This window comes from Canis lupus (genome assembly GCF_048164855.1).
Source record: "Canis lupus baileyi chromosome 25 unlocalized genomic scaffold, mCanLup2.hap1 SUPER_25_unloc_1, whole genome shotgun sequence".
NCBI lineage: Eukaryota > Metazoa > Chordata > Mammalia > Carnivora > Canidae > Canis > Canis lupus.
The window spans coordinates 130,238-154,283 of NW_027326441.1; the positions used below are offsets into that span (position 1 = coordinate 130,238).

The 24,046-nt window shown below is 46.8% G+C and overlaps 1 protein-coding gene, 1 long non-coding RNA gene and 1 other non-coding gene across 6 annotated transcripts; 2 read left to right on the top strand and 1 right to left on the bottom strand.

The window, feature by feature from the left end:
- On the top strand, nt 1–22,680 carry LOC140629593 (condensin complex subunit 1). 4 transcript variants are annotated; one of them, XM_072819078.1, is made up of 33 exons: nt 1–156; nt 244–768; nt 1,523–1,672; nt 5,288–5,363; nt 5,635–5,693; nt 6,169–6,347; nt 6,650–6,792; nt 8,965–9,092; nt 9,167–9,290; nt 9,461–9,608; nt 10,577–10,774; nt 11,328–11,462; nt 11,561–11,648; nt 11,737–11,917; nt 12,858–12,982; nt 13,545–13,781; nt 14,117–14,291; nt 14,589–14,673; nt 16,309–16,442; nt 16,813–16,945; nt 17,035–17,119; nt 17,196–17,363; nt 17,667–17,836; nt 18,628–18,739; nt 18,812–18,935; nt 19,016–19,171; nt 19,619–19,796; nt 19,882–19,976; nt 20,461–20,541; nt 20,653–20,836; nt 21,770–21,896; nt 21,983–22,144; nt 22,378–22,680. In XM_072819078.1, the coding sequence occupies exons 3-33, from the start codon at nt 1,546–1,548 to the stop codon at nt 22,461–22,463; spliced, it is 4,203 nt and encodes a 1,400-aa protein (XP_072675179.1). In that variant the 5' UTR covers nt 1–156; nt 244–768; nt 1,523–1,545; the 3' UTR covers nt 22,464–22,680. The 4 variants fall into 4 exon arrangements, with proteins under 4 accessions (XP_072675179.1, XP_072675181.1, XP_072675180.1 ...); XM_072819080.1 differs by lacking the exon at nt 244–768 and having other exon boundaries at nt 6–156; XM_072819079.1 differs by having other exon boundaries at nt 22–768.
- Nucleotides 5,763–6,090, top strand: LOC140629608 (small nucleolar RNA U85). Its single transcript, XR_012027440.1, has one exon. It is a non-coding gene; the product is annotated as a small nucleolar RNA U85 (small nucleolar RNA).
- LOC140629601 (uncharacterized) lies at nt 13,671–16,582 on the bottom strand. The gene is made up of 2 exons (XR_012027438.1): nt 16,215–16,582; nt 13,671–15,404 (listed from the first exon to the last, which is right to left on the bottom strand). It is a non-coding gene; the product is annotated as an uncharacterized lncRNA (long non-coding RNA).
- Nucleotides 22,681–24,046: the final 1,366 nt, after the last annotated feature.

Sequence of the window (24,046 nt, forward strand, 5' to 3'; positions counted from 1 at the left end):
CCCACCCCGCCCAGGCGTTTCCGGTTCGCCTGCAGAAATCATGGAACGCCGGAGGGGCTGAGGACTCGTCTCGTCGTTGCCTGGGACGCCTCAAAACTGAATTTCAAGAAAATTTACCCTTTCCTGGGGCGTCCCTCAACTGTGAGGAAGATGAAGGTGCGGACCTTGGAACCCCGAGCTCCTTTTTTCTGTGCCTCACAGCAGTTTTGCGCTGAGGCTGCTCTTATTCCCCCTTTTATACAGGGGAGGAAATCTGAGGCTCAGAGAGTGAAGTGGCCTGCTGGACGTCACATAGCAGAGGAGATGGCGGAACGTGGATGAGAGCCTCAGCCTCCCAACTCCCAGCTTGGACTTGCCTCCAGTACTGGGGAACGTGGGGGGAGCGACTCGAGTGGGTCCCTAGCCCAGGGCACTACCACTTCCCAGCTAGGGGCGCCGCAGCAGTAGGCGGCGGGGAGACGAGGAGGCGGGTACTGGGTCTAGGCCCCGCCCTTCCGGCGGCTTCCGGCATGTGATTGGCCGGTCTGTGCAGGGAGTGTCGCGATTGGCCTCCTAGCGGCCGTTGAGATTTGAACTCCACGTTTGTGGCTTTGCCCGCGCGGCGCCTGGTTCGGAGGCGGGCTTTTGCTTCCGCCTGCCGGGGATTGGCTCGTTTCTTTGCCCGCTGGAGTGCTGCCGTGCTGATTGGTGCATCTTGTGCACTCCGTGTTTTTTCCTTCTTTTCGTCCTCGCAACCCGAGTCGGAGGAGCGGCGGGCGAACTCTTGAGGTGTGGTGTTAATGGGCTGGGGGAATGAAAGGCCAGGAATGTTGGGTGCGGGGCAGGATGTCGCGGTATTAATTCGGGTATGAGAGGCGAAGAGGTTGCAGGCGTGTGTATTCTTGGGGTAAGATGCCGTAGAAACAGATCCGCAACGGAATATGGGCAAATCGCTTAACCTTTCTTAGTTTCAATTTCCTCATCTGTAAATTGGGTTATATTTTGATGCATTCCTTGAGATTGGCATTCGGAGAACTAGATCAGATCTGTATTTAGATAGCCTAACAAGAACGTGACACAGTAAACAAATGTTACATGTTGATACTCTCCCCATTCTGGGGCCGGAACACCCAGTAGCCTATGTTGGCCCACTGTCCTGGCCTCGGGTGAGACATTTTCTCAGTATTTAAGCTTTGTCCATAAAAACAGAAATAATAATGCTAACGTGATGCATTGATATGCCACCTTACAACTCTTTAAACATTTTCATACCCTTTGACTCATTTGATCCTCAGAGCAACTTTGTAAAATAATCAGAGATTAGTAACTCGTTTTGCAGATGAGGTTCATAGGGTTAAGTGACATGACCAAATGACAGAGTCACAACTAGAATTAGCTTCTAGTTCAGGGTTGATCTCACATCCTCTAAGATAACGTTACTAGCCTGAAATAAGTTTAATATAAGCATCGTATATTGGAGAGGGGAGGATAAAAAGACAGGCCTTACTTACAGACCCTGACCTGTTTGCTGTTTGGTTTCCAGCCCTGTGAGTCAGTGGAAGAAAGATGTCGCCCCAACTGTATGAGTTCCATCTACCCATATCCCCAGAGGAGTTGTTGAAAAGTGGAAGAGTGAACCAATATGTTGTGCAAGAGATATTGTCGATCAAACATCTTCCATCACAGCTCAGAGGTAAGACTCCATAGCTGCTACTGTGCCTACACCTCAAAACAACCGTCTTACATGTAATTATATCATCTCTCTGTTCCACCACACCACTAAGCTCCATGAGGGCAAAGAACTTGTCTTTCCTAGTCAATTTTTTCCTAGCATTGCTTGGGATGTATTACATGGGAAGTATACATACACATTGACCTCATTTTCTCCATTATTCAATAAACAGTCTTGATGTATGTGGCTACTCTTTAGACAAAAACTTAGTTTTGATCTTTACCTCTTACCATATGCCAAAATTATGTTCTGGTAGATTTAAAAGTTATAGGAGAGGGTAGCTTTCTCAGAATGTATGGGACTTGCTTGACCTGTATCAGGTAATATTTTTTAAAAGTCTAGATCTCTTGTTTCCAAGAGTATGCAATAATGGGGGGGGGAACATGTACAGCTGCAACACTGAACAGCATATGTACAATGCAGTTATCCCTTGAAACCTACAGATGAATAAGCAATTTATACATTATCAACAAGATCCCATAATGTCACTATACTTATTGGAAGTGGTCTTGTGTCGGTTAGGTTGTTTTGGAGAGGTACATAAAGTAGAGATTAAGACTTAGGAGCCAAGCTATCTCAGTTTGAATCTTGGCTCTACCACTTTGACCTTGGACAAGTTACTTATTCTCTTGGTGCCTCAGTTTCCTCATCTGTAAGATAGGGATAATTGCCTACTTAATTTGTTAACTCCTACAAGAAGTGTTGGTTAATACATCAGCTAGAATTTAACTCCGTCTTATCTCTTCTCTGCCTTCCCATCATGGTTGCTAAATGGCAGCTCCTAGCTCTGATTTCCAAAGGTAGAAAGGGTGATTTTTTTTAATCTTTTAAAAGATTTTTTCTTTTCTTCTTTCATTTTATCTTTTCTTCTTTCTTTTTTTAAAGCTTTATCAGAAGCCTCCCAATCAGAGTTAGCCAAAATTGATTTTGCCTGTTTCCCTAACTATTTACTGGTAAGGGAAATGGAATCACCTAGATTGTCTAACCTGGGTGGCTCAGTTGGATGTCTGTCTGCTTTTGGCTCAGGTCATGATACTGGACTCCCAGGATTGAGCCCCACATCACGCTCCCTGCTCAGCAGGGAGTTTCCTTTTGCCCTCACCTTCTCCCCATCCCTGCTCACTCACACTCTCTCAAATAAATAAATGAAACCTTAAAAAAAAAAAAAAAAAAAGATAGTTATCTAGGAGCCTCCCCAAACCTAGACGTATCACCATTTGGTAAGCAAAGAAGGCAGAGTATGGAAGTCAACGGGTAGGTGGCTAGCCAACAGTATCCACTATGGAGGAGAGATAGACTGTTCTCTCCATACTGTATTGATATGTGCATCACCAATTGCCTAGGCTGCCCACTGTAGCAAATTGTTCTTTGGGTATTATAATGCATCATTTTTTTAAATTTTCTTTTTTTCTTTAAGATTTTATTTATTCATGAGAGACACAGGCAGAGGGAGAAGCAGATTCCCTGCAAGGAGCCTGATGTGGGACTCGATCCTGGATCCCGGGATCACACCCTGAGCCAAAGGGAGACACTCAACTTCTGAGCCACCCAGGCATCCCATAATGCATTATTTTTTAAATAGATAATCACTCTCTTTAAAGAGTTCTTTTTATAATAATTTCATTGCTTTTGGTGTTTAGAATCCTAATTATAAGTTCTACAAGATCAAATTGTTTAATTTATTGAAAAAGTATTTACTAACAATATACTGTGTGCCAAGCACTATTCTGGGTACTGGATATACAACTGTAAACAAGACAGACAGGTTGACAGTTTTTTCTCAAGGTTCTCAACAAGGAATAAATAAATACGAGATATATCAGATGGTTGCAAGTGCCAGGGAGAAAAATAAGCAAGATAAGATACAGTGTGGTGGGTAGGAACTACATTTTATGTTGGACGATCAGAGAAGGCTTGCTGATAGGTGACATTTGAGCAGAGGCCTTAGAAGCAAGGAAGTGAACTATGCCAATTCTCATAGGCATTCTAAACAGAAAGAAAAGCCAGTGCCATGTCTCTGAGGTGGGAAAATGTGAATATGGTTGGAGTGGAATAAGCTAGGGAAAGGGAGATCAGGTGAGAAGTGGTACAGATTCTCCTAGAGTTGTGCTCCTCAAAGTGTGGTCTTCAGACTAGCAACATTAGAATCATGATTTAGGAACTACTGGAAATCCAAGACCCAACCCAGAACTACTGAATCAGAAAATCCATTTTTTAAGACGATCCCCAGGTAATTCGGATGCACATTTAAGTTGGAGGAGCACTAATCTAGAGCCTCGTAGGTCATAGTAAAGATACAGCGTCAGTGTAAGTTTGAAAGCCATTGGGCTTTGAGCCCAGGAGTAACACGGTCTGACATTTTAAAAGTATCACTAGTCTGTGGAACAGAGTATGAAGGCCAAGGGAAGAACAGGGAGACCAATGGAGAGGCTAATACAGCAGTACCAGTTAGCGTGCTTGGAGTAATAGCAGTGGAGGTAATCTGAAAAGTTAGGTACTGAACAGATAGATGTTGAAAGGAGAGCAAACAGGATTGTTGATGGATTGAATTTTAGGGTTAAAGAAAGAAGACTAGCATGATGACAAGGCTTGTGGAAGAATGGAGCTGCCATTAACTGAAATGGAGTAGAATATGAGAGGAGCAGGTTTAGTCAGTCTGTTGGTTGTAAAATTGTGGAGTTCAGGGGCACAATGTGATGAGAAACAGGATATTTGCATAGCTTCAAAGTATCCCCCCACAAGATACTTAATTACTGCAAAGCAGAAAATAGTAACTTACACTAGAGATACCTGGCAAACACTACCAAGTGGTCAAAGTTAACATAGTAATAAGGCAATGATACCATGTACTCCTTGGTATGATGCATTGAAAGAATCCAGCATCCCTTCTACAGTTATGTTGCCAAAAATGCATAACCTCATGAGAAAATAGCAAACAAACGCAGACCAAAGAACATTCTACAGAATAACTGACTAGCACATTTCAAAAGTGTCAAAATTGTGAAAGACAAAGACAGAAGAATAAAGTGACATGACAGCTACATGCATTGTGGGACCCTGGATGGGATCCTGGACCAGGAAAAGGACAAATAGAACAACCAACAAAATTCAAATAAAGTCTGTAGATTCATTAATGGCATTCAGTTAATGTTAATTTCTTCATTTAGAATAGATTCTTGAGTGGTGGTTATATAAGATGTTAACATTATCAGAGTGAAAAGTGTAAGAACTTTGTATGGTTTTTGCCACTTTTGTAATTTCAAAATTAAAAAAAAAAATAGGTCCTCACTATTAACTACACTGGACAAGTCACACAACCAGTCTGAGACTTCATTGCTTTTTCCGTAAAATAGGCATAATACCATCTGCTTTATCTAACTCACAGATGTCATGAAACTCAAGTGAGGCTTTCATTATAAAACATGACAAATGTAAGATATTATAATAGGTTACATCGAAATGAGTTCTTTTGGTGGTTCAACCAATAAAAGTAATTAACTCGGTTTTCTGCCATCAATAGAATTTACCAAAAAGGCCTCTCCCCTCCATATTAATTAGTTTCTTTCATCTTTATAGCATTTCAGGCTGCCTTCCGAGCTCAGGGGTCCCTGGCTATGCTGGAACACTTTGATACAGTCTACAGCATTCTACAGTAAGTATAAAGCACCTAGCTGGTACTTTAAGAACCAGTGGCTAGTTACCCTAACTTTGCATGTTAGTCCTGAAATTCCAAATTATAGATGCACTGACAAATGTTCTGGGTGCTGAGATCCCTACTAATGAGCATTGACCCCAACTTAACACCACATTCATTCGAGCAATTTCACAGATATATTTAAGTATTAGATTCTTCAGGTTTGATCTGATTTAGAATGGGATCTGCAGTTTCCTGTCTTAACCCCCACACTTTCTTTCCCTCGTAGTCACTTTCGAAGTATAGATCCTGGCCTCCAGGAAGATACTCTGGAATTCCTGATAAAAGGTATCTGTGGGTCAGGGGTTAGGTGATGGAAGGTGTTTGTCATTGTTTGTTTACTCCTGTATTTTGTCAGCCATGTGATGATATCAAGGCTGTGGTGATTCAGTTGGTTTGGCTAAGCCTGGGGACCTTTGACCTATTAAGGTCTGTAATCTTGGTGGGCAATACAGAGTTATGTGTGTTCGCTGTAAGGGCAGACCAACAAGAAATATTTCCTACTTTTGAACTACCTCTCTTTAATAAGAGGGTTCTTCCAGTTGCCAGAGAGAAACTAGGGTAGCTGGAGTGAGAGAGTGGGGACAGGGCATGTTCAGGGTAAAGAGATCAGGGGTCCCAAAGGATTTAGCTTGTGTTGTGGCCACTGAGAGATGAAACACAGATCTTTGGTAATCTGATGGCTGCAAATGCAAAAGGTCTTTTGAAGTTGGGGTGTGTGAGGAAAGTGAATGAAGCTGACTCCAGATTCTGCCCCTTGTAGTGGTATCCCGTCATTCCCAGGAACTTCCCGCTATCCTGGATGATGCAGCTTTGAGTGTGTCAGACAGGAGTGCCCACCTAAATGCTCTCAAAATGAACTGCTATGCTCTGATACGCCTCTTGGAATCCTTTGAGACCATGAGCAGCCAGACAAGCCTCAGGGACCTGGACCTTGGGAAGGTAATTGGTGGTTTCTGGCTTACTTAATATGGGGCCTAGAAAGGTAGGGAAATGGAAAGAAGGGAATCCAACAGTTCTGGCAATCTTTTCTGTCCTTACTTAGGGTTTATGGGGAAGTATTCAAAAGTATCACAGCATATCCTTCCCTGACAAGAACCTCCTCTATATTTTAGAGCTTGTAATACGTCTTCTGTGTTAGTTTCTACATTGTCTCAACACTGGATAGTTTAGGCACTCGGACTAGCAGATCTTAATCTGCTTTTGTTTCCTTATATTTCCCTAAATATATGATCCTTTTCTAGGGGAAGAAAGCCCGGGCCAAAACAGCCCATGGCTTTGACTGGGAAGAAGAGAGACAACCAATTCTTCAGCTTCTAACACAGCTGCTCCAGTTGGATATTCGTCACCTGTGGAACCACTCAATAATTGAAGAGGAATTTGTCAGGTGGGTGGTTAAGATGCCTATGGGTTAGTGAGCTGTGACGAACAAGGGCTTTGTTGCCAGACATCTTTCTGAATACTTCATTTCATGCCGCACTTCTATATGTAACACATAGAAGTATACTCATAACACTGAGTTGTTAGGAAGTAAATAATAAATGTAAGAAACTACCGTGAATTTTTCATCTTTAATCCCATTAGTCATTCATGACACAGACTTTACTGATTGTCTCCTGAGCACATGGCTGGTATGTATGGCAGGCACTGGAAACAAAAGTTTCTACTCTCTTAGAGTTTATAGAGCAGAAAATGATTTTTTAAATAAGTAAAATATATGGTGTGTTTTATAGTTTATTATTGTGGAGAACAGTGGGGGGGGATTGGAGAGTTTGATGGAAGAGTTGTGGTCTTAAATCAGCTATCCTAGCAAGACCTCTTTAAGTGGTGACATTTGAGCAAAGATCAAGAAGAAGTCCGGTGAGCCATGAGAGGGTCTGGAGGAATAGGAAAGTCAAGGAATAAAACCATAGGTACAAAGAGCCCGAGGAGGGCATGTATCTGGCATGTACAGGACAGGGAATAGCAGTGAGGCCGGGGCAGCCACACAGTGAGAGGGACACGCTATGAAGTCCCAGAGGTGGTGCAGAGCCAAGTGTGTAGACCCTTGGCTGTTGTGGTGATTTTGGCATTTTCTCAGCGTGAGCTGGGGCCGCTCAAGGATTCTGAGCAGAGCAGTGAGGTGATCTGACTTGAATTTTATTTATTTATTTATTTATTTTTTTTTTTTTTCTGACTTGAATTTTAATGGGATCATCAAGCTCTGGTTACTGTTAGGTTACTATGAAGGGAAAGGAAGAAAGCGGGAGACCAGTTAGGGGGCTGTTGCAGTGACTTGGGCAAGAGATGGTGGGAGCTTCAACCCAAGAATGGCAGTGGAGATGAAGGGATGTGCATGGATCCTGTACCTGTTTCCCAGAGGTAGAGCTTACAGGATGAGCTCACAGATGTGTGTGAGATTTGAGGGAGAGTGCAGTCAAGGATGACTCCCCCAGGGTATGTGCATGAGGATGCGGAAGAACAGAGTTGCCAATAATTGAAATACAGGCAAGGCTGTGAGGCATGTTTTGGGGTCGGGTGGGGGGAATGGGACGGGGGATGGACAATTAGAAGTTCTGGGATTTTTGTTTTGTTTTGTTAAAGATTTTATTTATTCATTCATGGGGGGGGAGGGGCAGAAACATAGGTAGAGGGAGAAGCAGGTTCCATGTAGGGAGCCCAATGTGGGACTTGATCCTGGGACTCCCGGATCATGCCCTGAGCTGAAGGCAGATGCTCAACCACTAAGCCACCCAGGCATCCCAGAAGTTCTGTTTTGGATACAAAGTTTGAGGTGCTTACCAGACAACCTAGCAATGTTATCTGACTCTGATGTTGAGTGTACAAATCTGGAGCGCAGGAGGGAGGTCAGCTAAGGTACTCATTTGGGAATACAGTGTATTTATATAAATGCTATCTATGGCCCCAAGACTGAATGAGATTACTAAATCAGTAAGTGTAGCTAGAGGAGAGCAGAAATCCCTATCCCTCCCTGGGGAAGGGAGTCTGGCATGTGGCCAGAAGAGGTGTTTCCAGGAGAAAGGCATGATCAGCTACATCCCATGCAGCTGAATGGTTGATCAGATAAGGACTGTGAGAAATCTTTGGTTTGGGGGATCCCTGGGTGGTTCAGCGGTTTAGCACCTGCCTTCAGCCCAGGGTGTGATCCTGGAGTCCCAAGATCGAGTCCCACATTGGGCTCCCTGCATGGAGCCTGCTTCTCCCTCTGCGAGTGTCTCTGCCTCTCTCTCTCTCTCTCTGTGTCTCTCCTGAATAAATAAAATCTCTAAAAAGAGAGAGAGAGAGAGGGAGAGGTCTTTGGTTACTTTCTTCTACCTTTTATCATCTATTTGGGTTCTGCGTAGGCATCATAACTGTTGAAAGTTGGTCATCTTGAAGATCAGAACATCTATCTAGGGTCAGCAGAGCAAAGCAACTTGGTGTAGAAGATGAGCAATAGAATGAAGAAAGCTAGAAGCCCCTGACTTTGGGGGCAGGTGAGGGAGAATGAATGATGCAGGGCCTGAACAGAATGGAATCCATATAGCTGACTTCACATCTCCTTCCCTTCCTTTCTTAGTTTGGTTACAGGCTGCTGCTACCGCCTCCTGGAGAACCCCACCATTAGTCACCAGAAGAACCGCCCCACCCGGGAAGCCATAACACGCCTGCTCGGTGTCGCCTTGACACGTTATAACCATATGCTCAGTAAGTTAGCCCTCTGCTTTGCCCCATATTTTCCATTTTGCCTATAATTTTTCTCACATTTAGTATGTCCACAGGTGCCAGTGTGAAAATCATCCAGATGCTGCAGCACTTTGAACACCTGGCATCCGTACTGGTGGCGGCTGTGAGTCTGTGGGCAACTGATTATGGAATGAAGAGCATAGTGGGAGAGATCGTAAGGTGACTCTTCTCTGAGTTTCTGATTCTCCCCTCCCTCGGGGAAGACACAGAAAGGTGGGAAGTATTTTCTCTGTGCACTCTAGATTTCTTCAGATGTTAGATAGCAGTCTTACCTTCCCTTACTAGGAAGTGAATTAACTTGCTGTGGCTGTGTTTTCTTCCCTGTGTAGAGAGATTGGACAAAAGTGTCCCCAGGAGCTGAGTCGGGACCCTGTGGGGACAAAGGGCTTTGCAGCCTTCTTGACAGAACTAGCAGAACGCATCCCGGCCATCCTGATGTCCAGCATGTGCATTTTGCTGGATTATCTGGATGGAGAGGTACGTGGCCCCCTGGGAATCTCCAGTTCGTCTGGGGATTTTAAGTACATTGCTATAAGGCTGTTCTTTAGAACAAGAAGATGGCTTTCCCATGAAGTCAAGGTATCTAAGCATAACTCTTGACAGTTTCTTCCTACAGAGAAGCAGATAAAGTTCATTGACTAAAGAGCCACTTATTAATCCCCATTTCAGTATCAATTGGTTTTATCCCGGTCTGGTTGGGGGTTGGCAGTTCCACACCTTAGGTCTAGTGAGAGTCACTCAGCTGTGATTCTGAGTCCCTTCCGTTCCTCAGGATGAAGCCCCTTCCGTTCTTCCTACCACCTGGCTCGCCTGCACTCTCCAAACAATGCCGCCTCTCAATTCTTTCTGCCTGGCTGCCTCCCAAACTGATGCAGGGCACTCGTAGGTGAATGTCAAAGACAAAAACAGACCACTCAGTCATCTAATTCACTTGAACTTCTTGTGCAAGACCCCATTCTCTGGCTCCTGGCTTGGCAGAAGCCCCAATCCCTATTCACCAAATTCTGCAGTGGACTTGCTTGGCACCCTGGGGGCTGACTTGTGCTTCATGTCTCACTCTTTGTCAGTAAAATGTGAGAAGGGGAGTGGAAGGGAAGGGGGTGAGGGGGTGTTTTATTAGTAAAGATCAAAGGCTTTGAGGCCTCCCAACGAAAGGTAGAAATGAACACTTTTCAAATGTGCATATATGTGATGAGCCTTATGGGGGAAAATTGTTTGGGCCTCTTGTTTATTTTGTCTCTATATTCTCTGAGCAGACGAGGCCCCTTCCAGTGATCTCAGGGGTAAACCTAAGTAGCTGACCTGAAAAAGTCACAGTTAAGCAAGCTTACCCTTCACTGAGGGCCTTGCCACTTCTTTGTGCCTGGACACGCCCAAGAGATTGGGGGAAGGAGAATTAGGATTGGAGTGTGGAGCCTCAGACTCTTTTTATTGCTCTCCCTTAGAATTACATGATGCGCAATGCTGTGCTGGCAGCTATGGCAGAGATGGTCCTGCAGGTTCTGAATGGTGATCAACTGGAAGAAGCGGCCCGAGACACCAGAGACCAGTTCTTGGACACCTTGCAAGCCCATGGCCATGACGTCAACTCCTTTGTGCGGAGCCGTGTTCTGCAACTCTTCACCCGAATTGTGCAGCAGAAGGTGAATAACTTTACACATGATAAACACATACAGTACTCTGGAAAAAGGAATCCAGTATCCCATAGAAGACTCTGGAATTCACATTGTTACTACCAGTAATAAAGGTCTTCCTCTATCAAGGACAAGGAAGCCTGGCTCCATTTAAACCTGGCTCCATACTATGTCTTAACCACTTAGAAGAGACTATTTTATATCCCATAGAAAAGTTCCTTTAGAATGAGTGGGTTGGGCAGCCCTGGTGGCTCAGCGGTTTAGCGCCACCTTCAGTCCAGGGCATGATCCCAGAGACCCTGGATCGAGTCCCACGTCAGGCTCCCTGCATGAAGCCTGCTTCTCCCTCTGCCTGTGTCTCCGCCTCTCTCTCTCTCTCGCTCTATGAATAAATAATTTTTTTAAAAAAATCTTAATAAATAGATAGTGGGTTGCTCACATAGAGTGTACTGCTCTATGTACAGTGTAAAGTGTAGATAGGGTGTAGATAGAGTGTAGATCACCTTTAGCAGAATGGATGGTGTGGGGTGTGAGCTCATCCTTCTCTTTGTACCCCATGCAGGCTCTCCCATTGACACGTTTCCAAGCAGTGGTGGCCCTAGCAGTGGGTCGTCTGGCAGACAAGTCAGTACTAGTATGTAAAAATGCCATTCAGCTCCTGGCCAGTTTTCTTGCCAACAATCCCTTTTCCTGCAAGGTAAGTAAGCTTGATCTACCCCAAAGAGAAGGAATTAAATGGAAACGGGGATCAAATTCTGTGACCTAGTGACTCTGATACTCATTTGACCCTGGTAGCTTAGTGATACTGACCTCGCTGGACCACTGAAGAAGGAGACACAGAAATTACAAGAGATGAGGGCCCAGAGACAAGCTGCAGCTGTTTGTAAGTAGTTCCTGCTCACCCTAGCCATTTCTGCTTCCTGCTGTCAGAAAGTCCAAAGAAAGGGTCTAAGTGAAACTTTCTCATTCAGCCACAGTGCTGGACCCAGAGGAGGAGTGGGAAGCCATGCTGCCAGAGTTGAAGTCTACTCTGCAGCAGCTGCTAAAGCTTCCCCAGGAAGAAGAGGAGATTCCTGAGGCAATTGCTAATACAGAGACTGCTGAAGGTGTGAAAACACGCATCCGTCAGTTGCTTGCCAAGGCTAGTTACAAGTATGTGAAAGGTTCTAAGAAACTTCACAAACAACTAGTTGTAAATAATGTTATATATGCAAATGTTCTCCATTTGAAAAAGAAAGTCTGAGTATAATTCAAGTTGTATAATCTCAAGTAAGTTGTTTAAACTTCCTGAGCCTCAGTTTCATTGTAAAATAGAAATGGTTGAGGGGTACCTGGGTGTTCAGTGGGTGGACCCTCTTGATCTCGGGGTCATGAGTTCAAGCTTCACGCTGGGTATAGAGATTAGTTAAAAATAAAATCTTTTTTTAAAAAATTAGTACATTGCATGATACAAAATTTAAAATTATAAAAAGGACATGTATTGTAAAGTCCTTTCCAGACCTATTTCCTAGCCACTTAGTGCCTCTTTCCACAAGGAAGCAACATTCTGAGTTTATTGCACATTCTTCCAGAGATAACAGACAAGTTAAACATGTTCTTTTCCTCCCCTTATTACACAAATGATAGAATATTCTACCCTCTGGTCTACCACCTTGCTTTTTTTCACTGAACCATGTATTGTGTGTTTTTAATATATATGCCTAATAAATAGCTGCCTCATTATTTTTTATGGCTACATCGAATCCCATTGTATGGATATACCATAAATTAACCAGTTATTGAACTCTTATTTTTCACAAACTTTGACTTAGCAAAGTTTTCAAGCAGATGTTTGCCACAAGATTTGAAAAGCCTTATTTGAGTGTTTTGAAGACTGTGTAGTAAAACATTGTCAATTTAGAAGTGGGAAAAGTGTTTTTTTGAGCTCTGCCTTTAATAGGTGTTTCTCAACTTTGTAAGCATGAGAAGTGTTCCTTTTCTTTGGGGCAGTAGGTCTAGCTTCTCTATGGAACCATGAGGTAGGCTCCCTTATAGAAGACTGCAGTGACACTCTTGTCAGTCCTGAGTTGGTGACAGGTGGATGTTCTGACAGGCAGGTCATCGTTCTCACTCAGGAAGCCATAGGCCACTTCCAGGAGTCTGAACCATTTAGTCACATGGACCCAGAAGTGTCAGAGGAGACCAGGTTCCTGAATCTTCTGGAGACTATTTTCAAAGGTAATTCCTTTTCCTTTATCAGCTAGCAAACAAAACATTTCTACTAGTATTTATGTGCCATTAACTTCATGCTAGATGCTGATCTGGCTAACAGAACCCAGTGCTGAAGAAATCCAGAGAGCTGTCAGAGCTCTACTCTGGAACAGAAGCAGCCCAAAAGCCTAAGATTGATAGTCATTTGGTGGAGGGAAAGGGTGTTTCTAAACCATAGAGGACTTTAGGAGTCTTTTTTGAGAAATGAACCAAGATATCTTTTTTTTTTTTTTTTTAAGATTTTATTTATTTATTCAAGAGACACAGAGAGAGGGGCAGAGACATAGGCAGAGGGTGAAGCAGGCTCCCCACAGGGAACTCGATGCAGGACTCGATCCCAGATCCTGGGATCACACCCTGAGCCAAAGGCAGACGCTCAACCACTAAGCTACCCAGGTGCCCCTAACCAAGATACTTTAGAGTAGGTTCTAAATGTAGAACTTCCCACTGTGGAAAGAAATGTCCAGGGATGTTACAGGTGTTGGGTAGCCCTCAAGGAATAACCATCCTATAACTGTCTAACTCCTAGGCCCAGTAGCTTCCACACAGGAGAATACCCAGGGGCCTGCAGGGAACACGGGCCTAAAACAGCCAGACTGTAAAGATAAGCCCTGTGTGTCAGAGCCTATGAAATCCAGGGACAATGATGAACTGGTAAAGCAGGAGATGCTGGTGCAGTATCTGCAGGACGCCTATAGCTTCTCTCTGAAGATCACAGAGGCCATTGGCATCATCAGCAAGATGATGTATGAAAATACAACAACAGGTATGCCAGCATCCCTCTCTGTAAGGACTGGGTCTTGGGGTTGGGAAAACCAGTCTTGTCCATATTTTAATGGTAATTATCTGCTCTTTAAAAAGGCAAGGATTCTTTTTTATTTTTTATTTTGTTGGGATTCTTTATTTCTTTTGGCTGTGTATATCCCCATGGAGCATACACATTTTAACACACAGTTCATGATAAGGCCATCAGGAGTTGACTTTCTCAGGGAGAGTGAGGAAAGCTTCCACTTGCGTGTTGCTACACTAAGAAAGGTTCTGTCTTTAAGTATTAGGAGAATTTGGCCAAGCAATGGGTGATATTTGTATCTATCCTCTCAGTGGTACAGGAGGTGATTGAATTCTTTGTGATGGTGTTCCAATTTGGGGTACCTCAGGCCCTGTTTGGGGTGCGCCGCATGCTGCCTCTCATCTGGTCTAAGGAGCCTGGTGTCCGGGAAGCTGTGCTTAATGCTTACCGCCAACTTTACCTCAACCCCAAAGGGGACTCCGCCAGGTATATGTGGTACTTTTTGGCCTTTGCCAACTTCTCTGAGGTCAGCTTCTCATAGGACTGCACTCTTTTAGGAGTCTGCAGTCTCCTAAAAGAAGGGTGGGGATGTGGGGGCATCCTTCTAGAGGAGTTCTGAAATCATCAGACATAGATCTGTAATGGGATTCAGTGGAGCTCAGACTTCCAGTCAAACCCATCCTACATAGTTATCCGACGTTGTAGTGGGATAGCCCTAATAACCTGTTTGTGGGTTCACACTTAGCAGTTTTTAATGACCTCTGCTCTCTGCTATTCCCACAGAGCCAAGGCCCAGGCTTTGATTCAAAATCTCTCTTCGCTGCTAGTGGATGCCTCAGTTGGGACCATCCAGTGTCTTGAGGAAATTGTAAGTCTCCTACTTTCTTTCTATTTTGTTTGTTTTGTTTTGTTTTTGGCTTATTTAGTTATTTAAATAATCTCTACACCTAGCGTGGGGCTCAAACCCCTAACACCTCAAGATCAAGTATCATACATTCCTCTGACTGTGCCCGCCAGGCATCCCCTTACTTCTACTTTCTTTATTCATTCAATAAGTATTACTGTGTGTTCAGCAATTTACTCAGCCCTACAAAGTATAAGATTATTTTCAAGTTCCAACATTTTAAAGGAACCAACAATATAGTGGGTAGCCAAAAAACATTTATACGTTTATAGAACGAGGTGGCACATCAGTGCCAGAAAAAGTGGCCTAAGTAATGGTTATAGCAGGAATGGTAATGTAATAACACTTATTATATATATGCCAGGCCTGTCCTCAGCAGTTTGCTCGTAGGAGCTTGCATCATGCTTATACAACCCTCTGAAGTGATGCTGCTAATGTACATTTTACGGTGACAGGTCCTGAGGCTCTGAGAGGTTAAGGTACTTGGCTAATGACAGCTGGTTTGTGGGAGAGACACAGGCAATATGAGCTCCGGAAAACATACTCTTACCTTGTATGTTTCTCTGAGGAGAACAGTGGGAGGACTTAAGCAGGGTCTTGATGAGCAGGATACAGAGAATTAGAGAAAGGAGGGAGCCAAGAAAGAGCACAAAAAGTTGCAGAGTGAAGATTGTGTTCTGGCTGGAAATTGTTACCTGCAAAAGATAAAGTGGGAGTGTAGATTGGAACGGAATTGAAAGGTCCCTGAATGCCTTTCACAAGTCCAGGACTTTCAGTTTGCCAGCATTTTAGTGAGGCCCATGTGCTTTGAAGCATTTGGATTGTGGAGCCTGAAGGCGGAAGTGGTGCTGACCACCAGCATCCACTAGGTGGAGCATTCCTGCCAGCCACCTTTTCTCTTCTCTGGGGCAAAGAAGAGCCCCGTGGCAGCCACTGGCCTGAAGTCTTCGAGGCTAGGAGGCTAGCTCACGGTCCCCGAGCTCCTACTGTAGGCAAAGAAGAGCTGTTTCTAAAAGATGAGCTGAGGTATGGCATGATGAAGTAGGTGTTGGGAAGACTGGTCCAATAGGAACATACAGGTTGGTGGAGAGGAGGCTGCTGTCAAGTGTGCAGTGGTGAGGGGCTGGCCTTGGAGGAAAAGCTATGGAATTGCACTTAATGGAAGATGGATTTTAAAGAGTAGGTGGGACAAAGTGAGGAAACGTTGACTATGAAGTTTCAAGCATATGAGACTAAGAGTGTTGGTATTCTGGGCAAAATGAAAAGGCAAGGGAGGATGCAGCCTTCCATTTTAGACATGTTGCATTGTTGTAACAGCAACAAAACCTACTAGAAATCTCCAAAATGTGGTCAGAGCCACGGATCCACACATAACAAGGTCACTCTGAAAATGTCATCTTAAATGCAGTTTTGAGGGCATGAGGATGGAAAAGTGACAGAGATGGAAGCCCCTCCCCAGACTCCTCCTCCTTCCTTTTCCGTGCCTAAGCATTGCTTTTACCCACCTCGGGTTCTCAGTGCTCTCTTCAGAGAAGTGGAACAAGGATCAGGCGAATTGTTATTTCCTGGCTTGAGCCTTTTTTTTTTTTCTCTCTTCAGCTCTGTGAGTTTGTGCAGAAGGATGAACTGAAGCCAGCAGTGACCCAGGTGCTGTGGGAGCGGGCAACCCAGAAGGTCCCCTGCTCTCCTCTGGAGCGCTGTTCCTCTGTCATCCTTCTTGGGATGATGGCACGGTAAGGCTCGGGTCCAGACAGGCAGTAGGAATAAGAGGCGGAGGGAGGGCTCTGAGAAGGCTCCCTTCCCTTCGGTACCGGCAGTCAGGCCCACAGCTGTACCAGGTAGTAGTTGGCTACCTAAATGAAAAGTAAAACAGTGCAAGTACCAGCACCCCCTACCCCTACCCCCCACCCTGCCCAACAGAAATAATGGGATTCGGTACAGGGAGAGGGATTCTGAGGGCCAGCCCTGTAGAGCCTCTTCTGTAGTGCTCCAGGGCTCTCAAAGCCTCGCACAGAGTGCTTGCTGTTACCTACCCCACTGGGCATTATTCCCTACAGAGTGCTGTCCCCGACTAGCTTTAACTCTGTGGCTTCCTTCTCCTAGAGGAAAACCAGAAATTGTGGGAAGCAACTTAGACACACTGGTGAACATAGGGCTGGATGAGAAGTTTCCACAAGACTACCGGCTGGCCCAGCAGGTGTGCCATGCCATCGCCAACCTCTCTGACAAGAGAAAGGTATGGGGGATCTCCAAACCAAGGAGAGTGGGGCTCCTCTTAACCACTCTCAACACATAGGCACATTTTGTCTTTGCTGTTCTCAACAGCCTTCTCTGAGCAAACGGCACCCTCCCTTCCGGCTGCCTCAGGAACATAGGCTATTTGAGCGACTGCGGGAGGTGATCACAAGAGGTGAGTTATCATGAAGGCCTTGGGTAGAATCGAGTCCTTTGGCTGCAATGAGTGACTTCTCCCTTCTTCTCTGCAGGCTTTGTCCACCCAGACCCACTCTGGATCCCATTTAAAGAGGTGGCAGTGACCCTCATTTACCAACTGGCAGAGGGCCCCGACGTGATCTGTGCCCAGATACTGCAGGGCTGTGCAAAACAGGCCCTGGAGAATTTGGGAGAGAAGAGCACCACCCAGGAGGGCCCGAGTAAGTAGACAAAGAGGGTCCTCAGTGGGCAGCAGCCAGACTCTACTGCTTTCCTTGTCAGGCCAGCAGCAGCTGCCAATACTACTTTTTATACCAGCCCCTGCCCCACCCCAGACCATACTCTCACTGTTGTCACTTAGGTTGGGCCAGTTGCTTCTACCATTCCCTTGTCCCTATCTCTTACTTCTTTGCTAGTCTGTGTACAGCACACAAACAAGAAGAAGATCTATCAAAATAGGGTGCAGGGCCCTGTGAGACTTGATTCTGTCTTTTTCTCCCGGCTATCCCCCTCCCCTCCTCCAGAGGACACCCCTGTGCTCCCCACTTTCCTACTGATGAACCTACTGTCTTTGGCTGGAGATGTGGCTCTGCAGCAGCTGGTACATTTGGAACAGGCAGTGAGTGGAGAGCTTTGTCGGCGCCGGGTTCTTCAGGAGGAACAGGAGCAGAAGACTAAGGACCCAAAGGAGAAGGTGAATGAAGTGCCTGGGCATTTGGGTTTCTCTGTCAACCATTGCCCAGATTTGTTTCATGACCATGGGTCATTCACATTTCCTCTTGGGGATCTGTGCTTTTCTACCAATAAATGAAACAAGGAAGACACTCTGCTCCCTGCTGCTATTACTCTGGGAAAGATTAGTGAGAACAAAGATGGAGCAGGCCGTACACTATCACCCAGGAAGGAAGGTTTTAGGGAAACACAGAGTACTGTGTTAGGGGCCTTGGCCTGCAGTACAGGCTGCCCCCCCGGAGGTGCTGTTTATGAGGATGAGCACTCACTTGCCCCCCCTTTCCCATCAGCCCTGGGCACTGGGCCTGCCGCCTGATGGGGACCTTGTGTTCTCCACTAGAGGCAGTGATGCCTTGCAGACCAATAAGCCTCACAGCAGTGGAATAAGGTCTGACCTCTGTGACCTTGAACCATTGTCCACGTGATCCATCTATTGACTGTATACAGGACATGACATGCTTCTCTGAGGATGAGTTCAGAGATGGAGGAATATGCTTTGGCAACTTGAAAATAAATGCCATTTGTTCAGTTTCGAACTTGCCAATTCAGATTTGGCAACATGAAAACAAAATGACAAAGACCTAGTTCTTTTCCTGTTTAATTCAGGAGTCCTCCCTCTTCACAGACACATTTGACAGTCGTAGGAGTACTTTTGCAGCACTTGCCTTTCCCCAGATGCATTCCTGCAAAATGCATTCTAGTCAACAACACTGTCCCAGATAAGCTGTGACATCTGGTTTCTTATCCCACCAGAACACCAGCTCCGAGACCACCATGGAGGAGGAGATGGGGCTGGCGGGCGCCACTGCTGATGACACAGAGGCAGAGCTCATCCGCGGCATCTGCGAGAAGGAGCTATTAGATGGTAAGACTTGCTGAGGGGTCTGCTCCCTGGCCCATGTAACATGTCCCAAACCTAGAGCCGTTCTTCTGACAGGCAAACAGGTCCTGGCTGCCTTTGTTCCGCTTTTACTCAAAGTCTGCAACAACCCTGGCCTCTACAGTAACCCTGAGCTCTCTGCAGCAGCTTCACTTGCCCTGGGCAAGTTCTGCATGATCAGGTAAGCCCTGGGGCGGTAGTCCCTTCTCTGAGAGGATGGGGATTGGACGGTCTCCCTGATGACCCTCTTCTGGCCCCTAGTGCCACTTTCTGTGACTCCCAGCTTCGTCTGCTGTTCACAATGCTGGAAAAGTCCTCACTCCCCATTGTCCGGTCTAACCTCATGATTGCTACTGGGGATCTGGCCATCCGCTTCCCCAACCTGGTGGACCCCTGGACACCTCATCTGTATGCTCGGTAGGAGATCCCTCATGACACTTTAGCAGGCCTCACCAGCTCTGGGATGCTGTAATCCGGCAAGTATGAGAATCACTAAAACTGTATTTGTCTGGTCTTTAGCATTACTTGGAACATCTGCTTGATACTTGGCCTGTACAGGCCATGGCTTTGTATGGCCCCAAAAGGATTGGAGCCTCAATCCCAAGCCTTGACTGCAAGCTTGGCCTCTTTCCCTGGTCCCAGCTTTCTAACTGCTTCTAGACTGTCACATTAAGAAGGGGTAATAGAGGGACACTGACTGGCTCAGTCAGTAGAGCAGAAGGCTCTTGACCTTGGGGTCATGAGTTCAAGCCCCACATTGGGGATAGAATTTACTTTAAAAAAAAAAGAAGAAGAAGAAGAAGAAAGGGTAATAGATTCCCCGCAAGGGCCTTTCCTGCCAGTGATTTAAGATTTCATCCCCAGGCTCCGGGACCCAGCACAGCAAGTGCGGAGAACAGCGGGACTGGTGATGACGCACCTGATTCTAAAGGACATGGTGAAGGTAAAGGGGCAGGTGAGCGAGATGGCTGTGCTGCTCATTGACCCCGTGCCTCAGATCACTGCTCTGGCCAAGAACTTCTTCAATGAGCTTTCCCACAAGGTGAGAGGCAGTGAGGAAGCTGAGGGCTCGCTGCTCAGGAAATAGGCACACCACCATCTCTATAACGTGACACTCTCTGTCTCAGGGCAACGCGATCTATAACCTCCTTCCAGATATCATCAGCCGCCTGTCAGACCCCGAGGGAGGGGTGGAGGAAGAGCCTTTCCACATCATCATGAAGTATGGTTCCCCGGGCCCAGAAGCACACTTTTCATGGAGTAGATGCTTAGGAAAGAGACGGATCTATACTTGAATTCTGGCTCTGCTCCTTAGCCGTATGGCCTCCAGCAATAACTTAACCTCTCTGTGCGTGTTCCTCCTCTAAAGGATGAGGCCTGTGAGACTTGTCCCTTAGTTCCTGAGCAAGTTCAGTACAAGAAAGTTGCTAACATGGTGGTAGGCACAGTAGTCCTCACTACATGGCAGTGCTTTTGTTATAAATTCCCATTCTCAGTGAAAATTTCTCAGGGGCGTGGGGTGGACCTATTGCTGATAGCATACGAAGAGGGCAGGAGGAATGTTGAGGCAGGCCTAGGCCATGGCCAAGGGGATTTTCTCCCTCGGCCAGGAGGATGGCAGCAGGTTGGTGCCCAGGGAGGGACGGGGTTGTGTCAGGGACAGGTCTGAGCTGGCCCTGGGAGGTCACACGTCTCCCCTTCCTCAGGCAGCTGCTCTCCTACATCACCAAGGACAAGCAGACTGAGAGCCTGGTGGAGAAGCTGTGTCAGCGCTTCCGCACAGCCAGGTACTGCCTTCCCCCGTGGCGCCCCGCAGCCGTTGGAGCCTCCAAGGCCCAGGCAGGATGGGCCTTTACTCCTGCATCCCGCTGCTTCCTACAAGCCTTTGCCATCTGCAGGACTGAGCGGCAGTACCGGGACCTGGCCTACTGTGTGTCACAGCTGCCGCTTACCGAGCGAGGCCTCCGCAAGATGCTGGACAACTTTGACTGCTTTGGGGATAAACTGTCAGATGAGTCCATCTTTGGTGATTTTTTGTCGGTCGTGGGCAAGCTGCGGCGTGGAGCCAAGCCTGAGGGCAAGGTGAGTATGGTCCGGCCCTAGCAAAGACACCCGCGTCTGTGCTGCCCGGGCCTGCCTCACCTGCCCCAGGCTGCACTGTAGCCAAGTCACCAGCATGACCTGAGACCAGGTCTTTCTGTCTTCAATTCCTGTTTCTTTTTCTCTTTTTAAAATTGAACTTTATTTTTTAGAGCACTTTTAGGTTCAAAAGCAAAATTGAGTGGAAGGCATAGAGTTCCTCATATGTCCCCTGCCCCCACACACACACAGCCTCCCCCACAATCAATATCCCCCACCAAAGTGGCACATTTGCTGCAATCGATGAATCTGTGTTGACACATCATTATCACCCAAAGTCCATAGTTTACCTTAGGGGTCACTCTTGGTGTGCATTCCGTGAGTTTGGACAAGTGTGTCGTGGCCTACGTCCATCATTATAGTATCATATAGTATGGTTTCACTGCCAGAGAAGTGTCTGTGCTCCCCCACTCTCTGGACCCCAAGCCCCCAGCTACCACTGATTTTTTTTACTGTTGCCACAGTTTTGCCTTTTCCAGAACATCCTATACCTGAGTCAGGCAGAATGTACACCTCTCAGCTTGGCCTCTCTCTGTGTTCTGCATCTTAGTTTTTACTGTGTCTTTTCATGGACTTCTTTTTCATCATAGAAATAACTGTTTCCAGGGGCACCTGGGTGGCTCAGTGGTTAAGCATCTGTCTTGGCTCAGGTCGTGATCCTGGGGTCCCGGGATCGAGTCCCGCATTGGGTGCCCCGCATGGAGCCTGCTTCTCCCTCTGCCTGTGTCTCTGCCTCTCTGTGTCTCTCATGAATAAATAAAATCTTTTAAAAAATCTTAAAATCTTAAGAAATCTTAAAAAAAAAAAAAAGATTTTAAAATCTTAAAAACAAAAAACTGTTTCCAGGCCTATTCTTCATCTCTTCTTCCCTTTCAGGCTATAATCGATGAATTTGAGCAGAAGCTTCGGGTCTGCCACACCAGAGGGTTGGATGCAGTAGAAGACCTGGAGGTTGGCCAACGGGGTAGCCAGAGAGCCCCATCCACCAAGAAACCCTCCACTGGTATGTGAGGCAGCCCCACGGGTGGAGAGACCAGGCCTCCTCTCAGAGGTTCCTTTTTTTGGGACTGGTGTCTCTGCCTTTTCTAGTTTCAAAGCGGCACCAGCATCTGGCTTCTGCAGCCTCATCAGACAGTGACTTTGTCACCCCCAAGTCCTGCCGTACTGCCCATCGGCATCCAAATACCCAACAGCGAGTTTTCAAAAAGAAACCCAGAATTGTCTTCTCAAGTGATGAGTCCAGCGAGGAAGGTATGCTGCTCCCGGCCTTGGCCCAGAGGGAGCACAACTTGGGCGGTGAGGCTGGTTCCGATGGGGCCCTGCTGTGTAGATGGTCTTCACCCCTGCCCCCAGGTGTCCTCCCCTCACGCAGTTTGGGTTTGATTTCTGCGGTGTGGTCTGGGGCCATCCCACTGTTCTCTGAGATCTGTTTTTCACCATCTTTGTGACTCAGCTTTTTCTTATTTCTCCAATCCTCTGAGTAGAGCTTTCGGCAGAGATGACAGAAGAGGAGACACCCAAGAAGACCACACCCATCCGCCGAGCACCTCTGCGAAGGCACAGGCCCTAAGAGGTCATCCTCCCTGTCCCCGTCCCTGCTGTGCAGGGTGTCTTGTGGGGGTGACCTTGAAGTCTGTTGCTCCTGTAAAACACTTGTTTGCCTGTCTTCCTTTCTTTTTTTAAAGTATGGTTCTTCAACTAGCCTAACTGAGCAGGATTGAGCTGCTTTCACTGGATTGTGTCTGCCACAATTATTCCTAGTGAATAAATGTTTTTATATGTTTTTATTCTTCCTAGCCTTGTCTGTTTCATCTTTCACATTAGCCAAGACACAGGAGGCAGGCAGAGGATTATCAGTCCAGAAAGGGGAGGTTCTAGAGGCTGTTTCAAGCTCCATGCTCTCCCCCTGGTGCCTTAGTTTCCCCTTCTCAACCTCCCCATGCTGCCCAAATAGCAGGATTGCTTCACGGCAGCAGAGCACAGTGTCTAGTCTCCAGATCAGTGCTGCTCCACTTGGGGGCAGTTTTGCCCTCCAGGGGACATTTGGCAATGTCTAGAGATTATTTTTGTCATCAACCTAGGTTGGAGGGATGCTATTGGCATCTAGTGGGTAGAGACGAGGGATGTTGCTAAATTTCCTACAATGCAGAAGACAGACCCCACAACATAATTACTCAGCCCAAAACATCAATGGTGCCAAGGTGGAGAAACCCTTCTCCAGACCAAGGGCTGGTCTGTGTGCTCCCCTCCCCGCTTTATGTTCTGTAAGCCCATCTCTGGGACAGGTGACTGACCTGGCCACCGGGCTGATGGAAGGCCAGGTCCTCTCCACCATCTGTGGAAACTCCACCTACCAAGAATCCCTTTACTGTTAGAGTCTGTGGGAAGTCAGCCCCTCAGGCAGGCACTGCTTTCGCCTGCCCACCCCCTCAACTCCCCAAGTCTTGTCTGCTGAGTCACCTGGACCAGGAGGCAGTGAGCATGCTCTCATGACGACAGTGGTGTCTTTGCTGTCATGACAACGGCAGGCTGCATCAGTAATGCTCTGTGGGCACTGAGCTCCCTCTTTCTGGCTGAGGACACTACTGAAAAAGGATGCGCAACAGGCAAAAGGGAAGATGGGACCTCAGATAACGCACTGTGGGTAGTGTGGGAACATGAAGGGGCTAGGACCCTTTCCAGAGAAAGATTAATGGTCCTGGTTGAGCCTCTGAGTCCCCATCCCAGGCCCCAATAGAAAGCCTGTGGCGCATCCCATCTGTCACCTCCTGTCCCCGTTAGGTGCCCTCTGGCCCTGCACTTGGGGTTCGTGAAAAGCCCCTGGGAACCAAGCAAGCACATGGCTGCCAGACACTGACTTGGCTCTGGGGCCCCAACGAGGGAGGGCAATCCCAGAAAGGGCAGGGACTGGGAGCCGGGTGCGGGGAGTGTGCTCTCTGCCTTTTAAGCAAAGGTTATCACCAGGCGGGCTAAACTTAGCTGCAGGCTCTTCAGCTAGAGAAGGGGGCTGGTCTCAGGTTACGCTGGGCCAGCAAAGAGGCCCCTGGGTCCCCAGCCCCCAGCACCTGCTGATGGGCCAAGTCCATCCCTCCCCACCCCTTCCTAAGCCGTCGTTCCATCCTTCCTCAGCTGGGGCTGCGGCTGCGGAGGGCA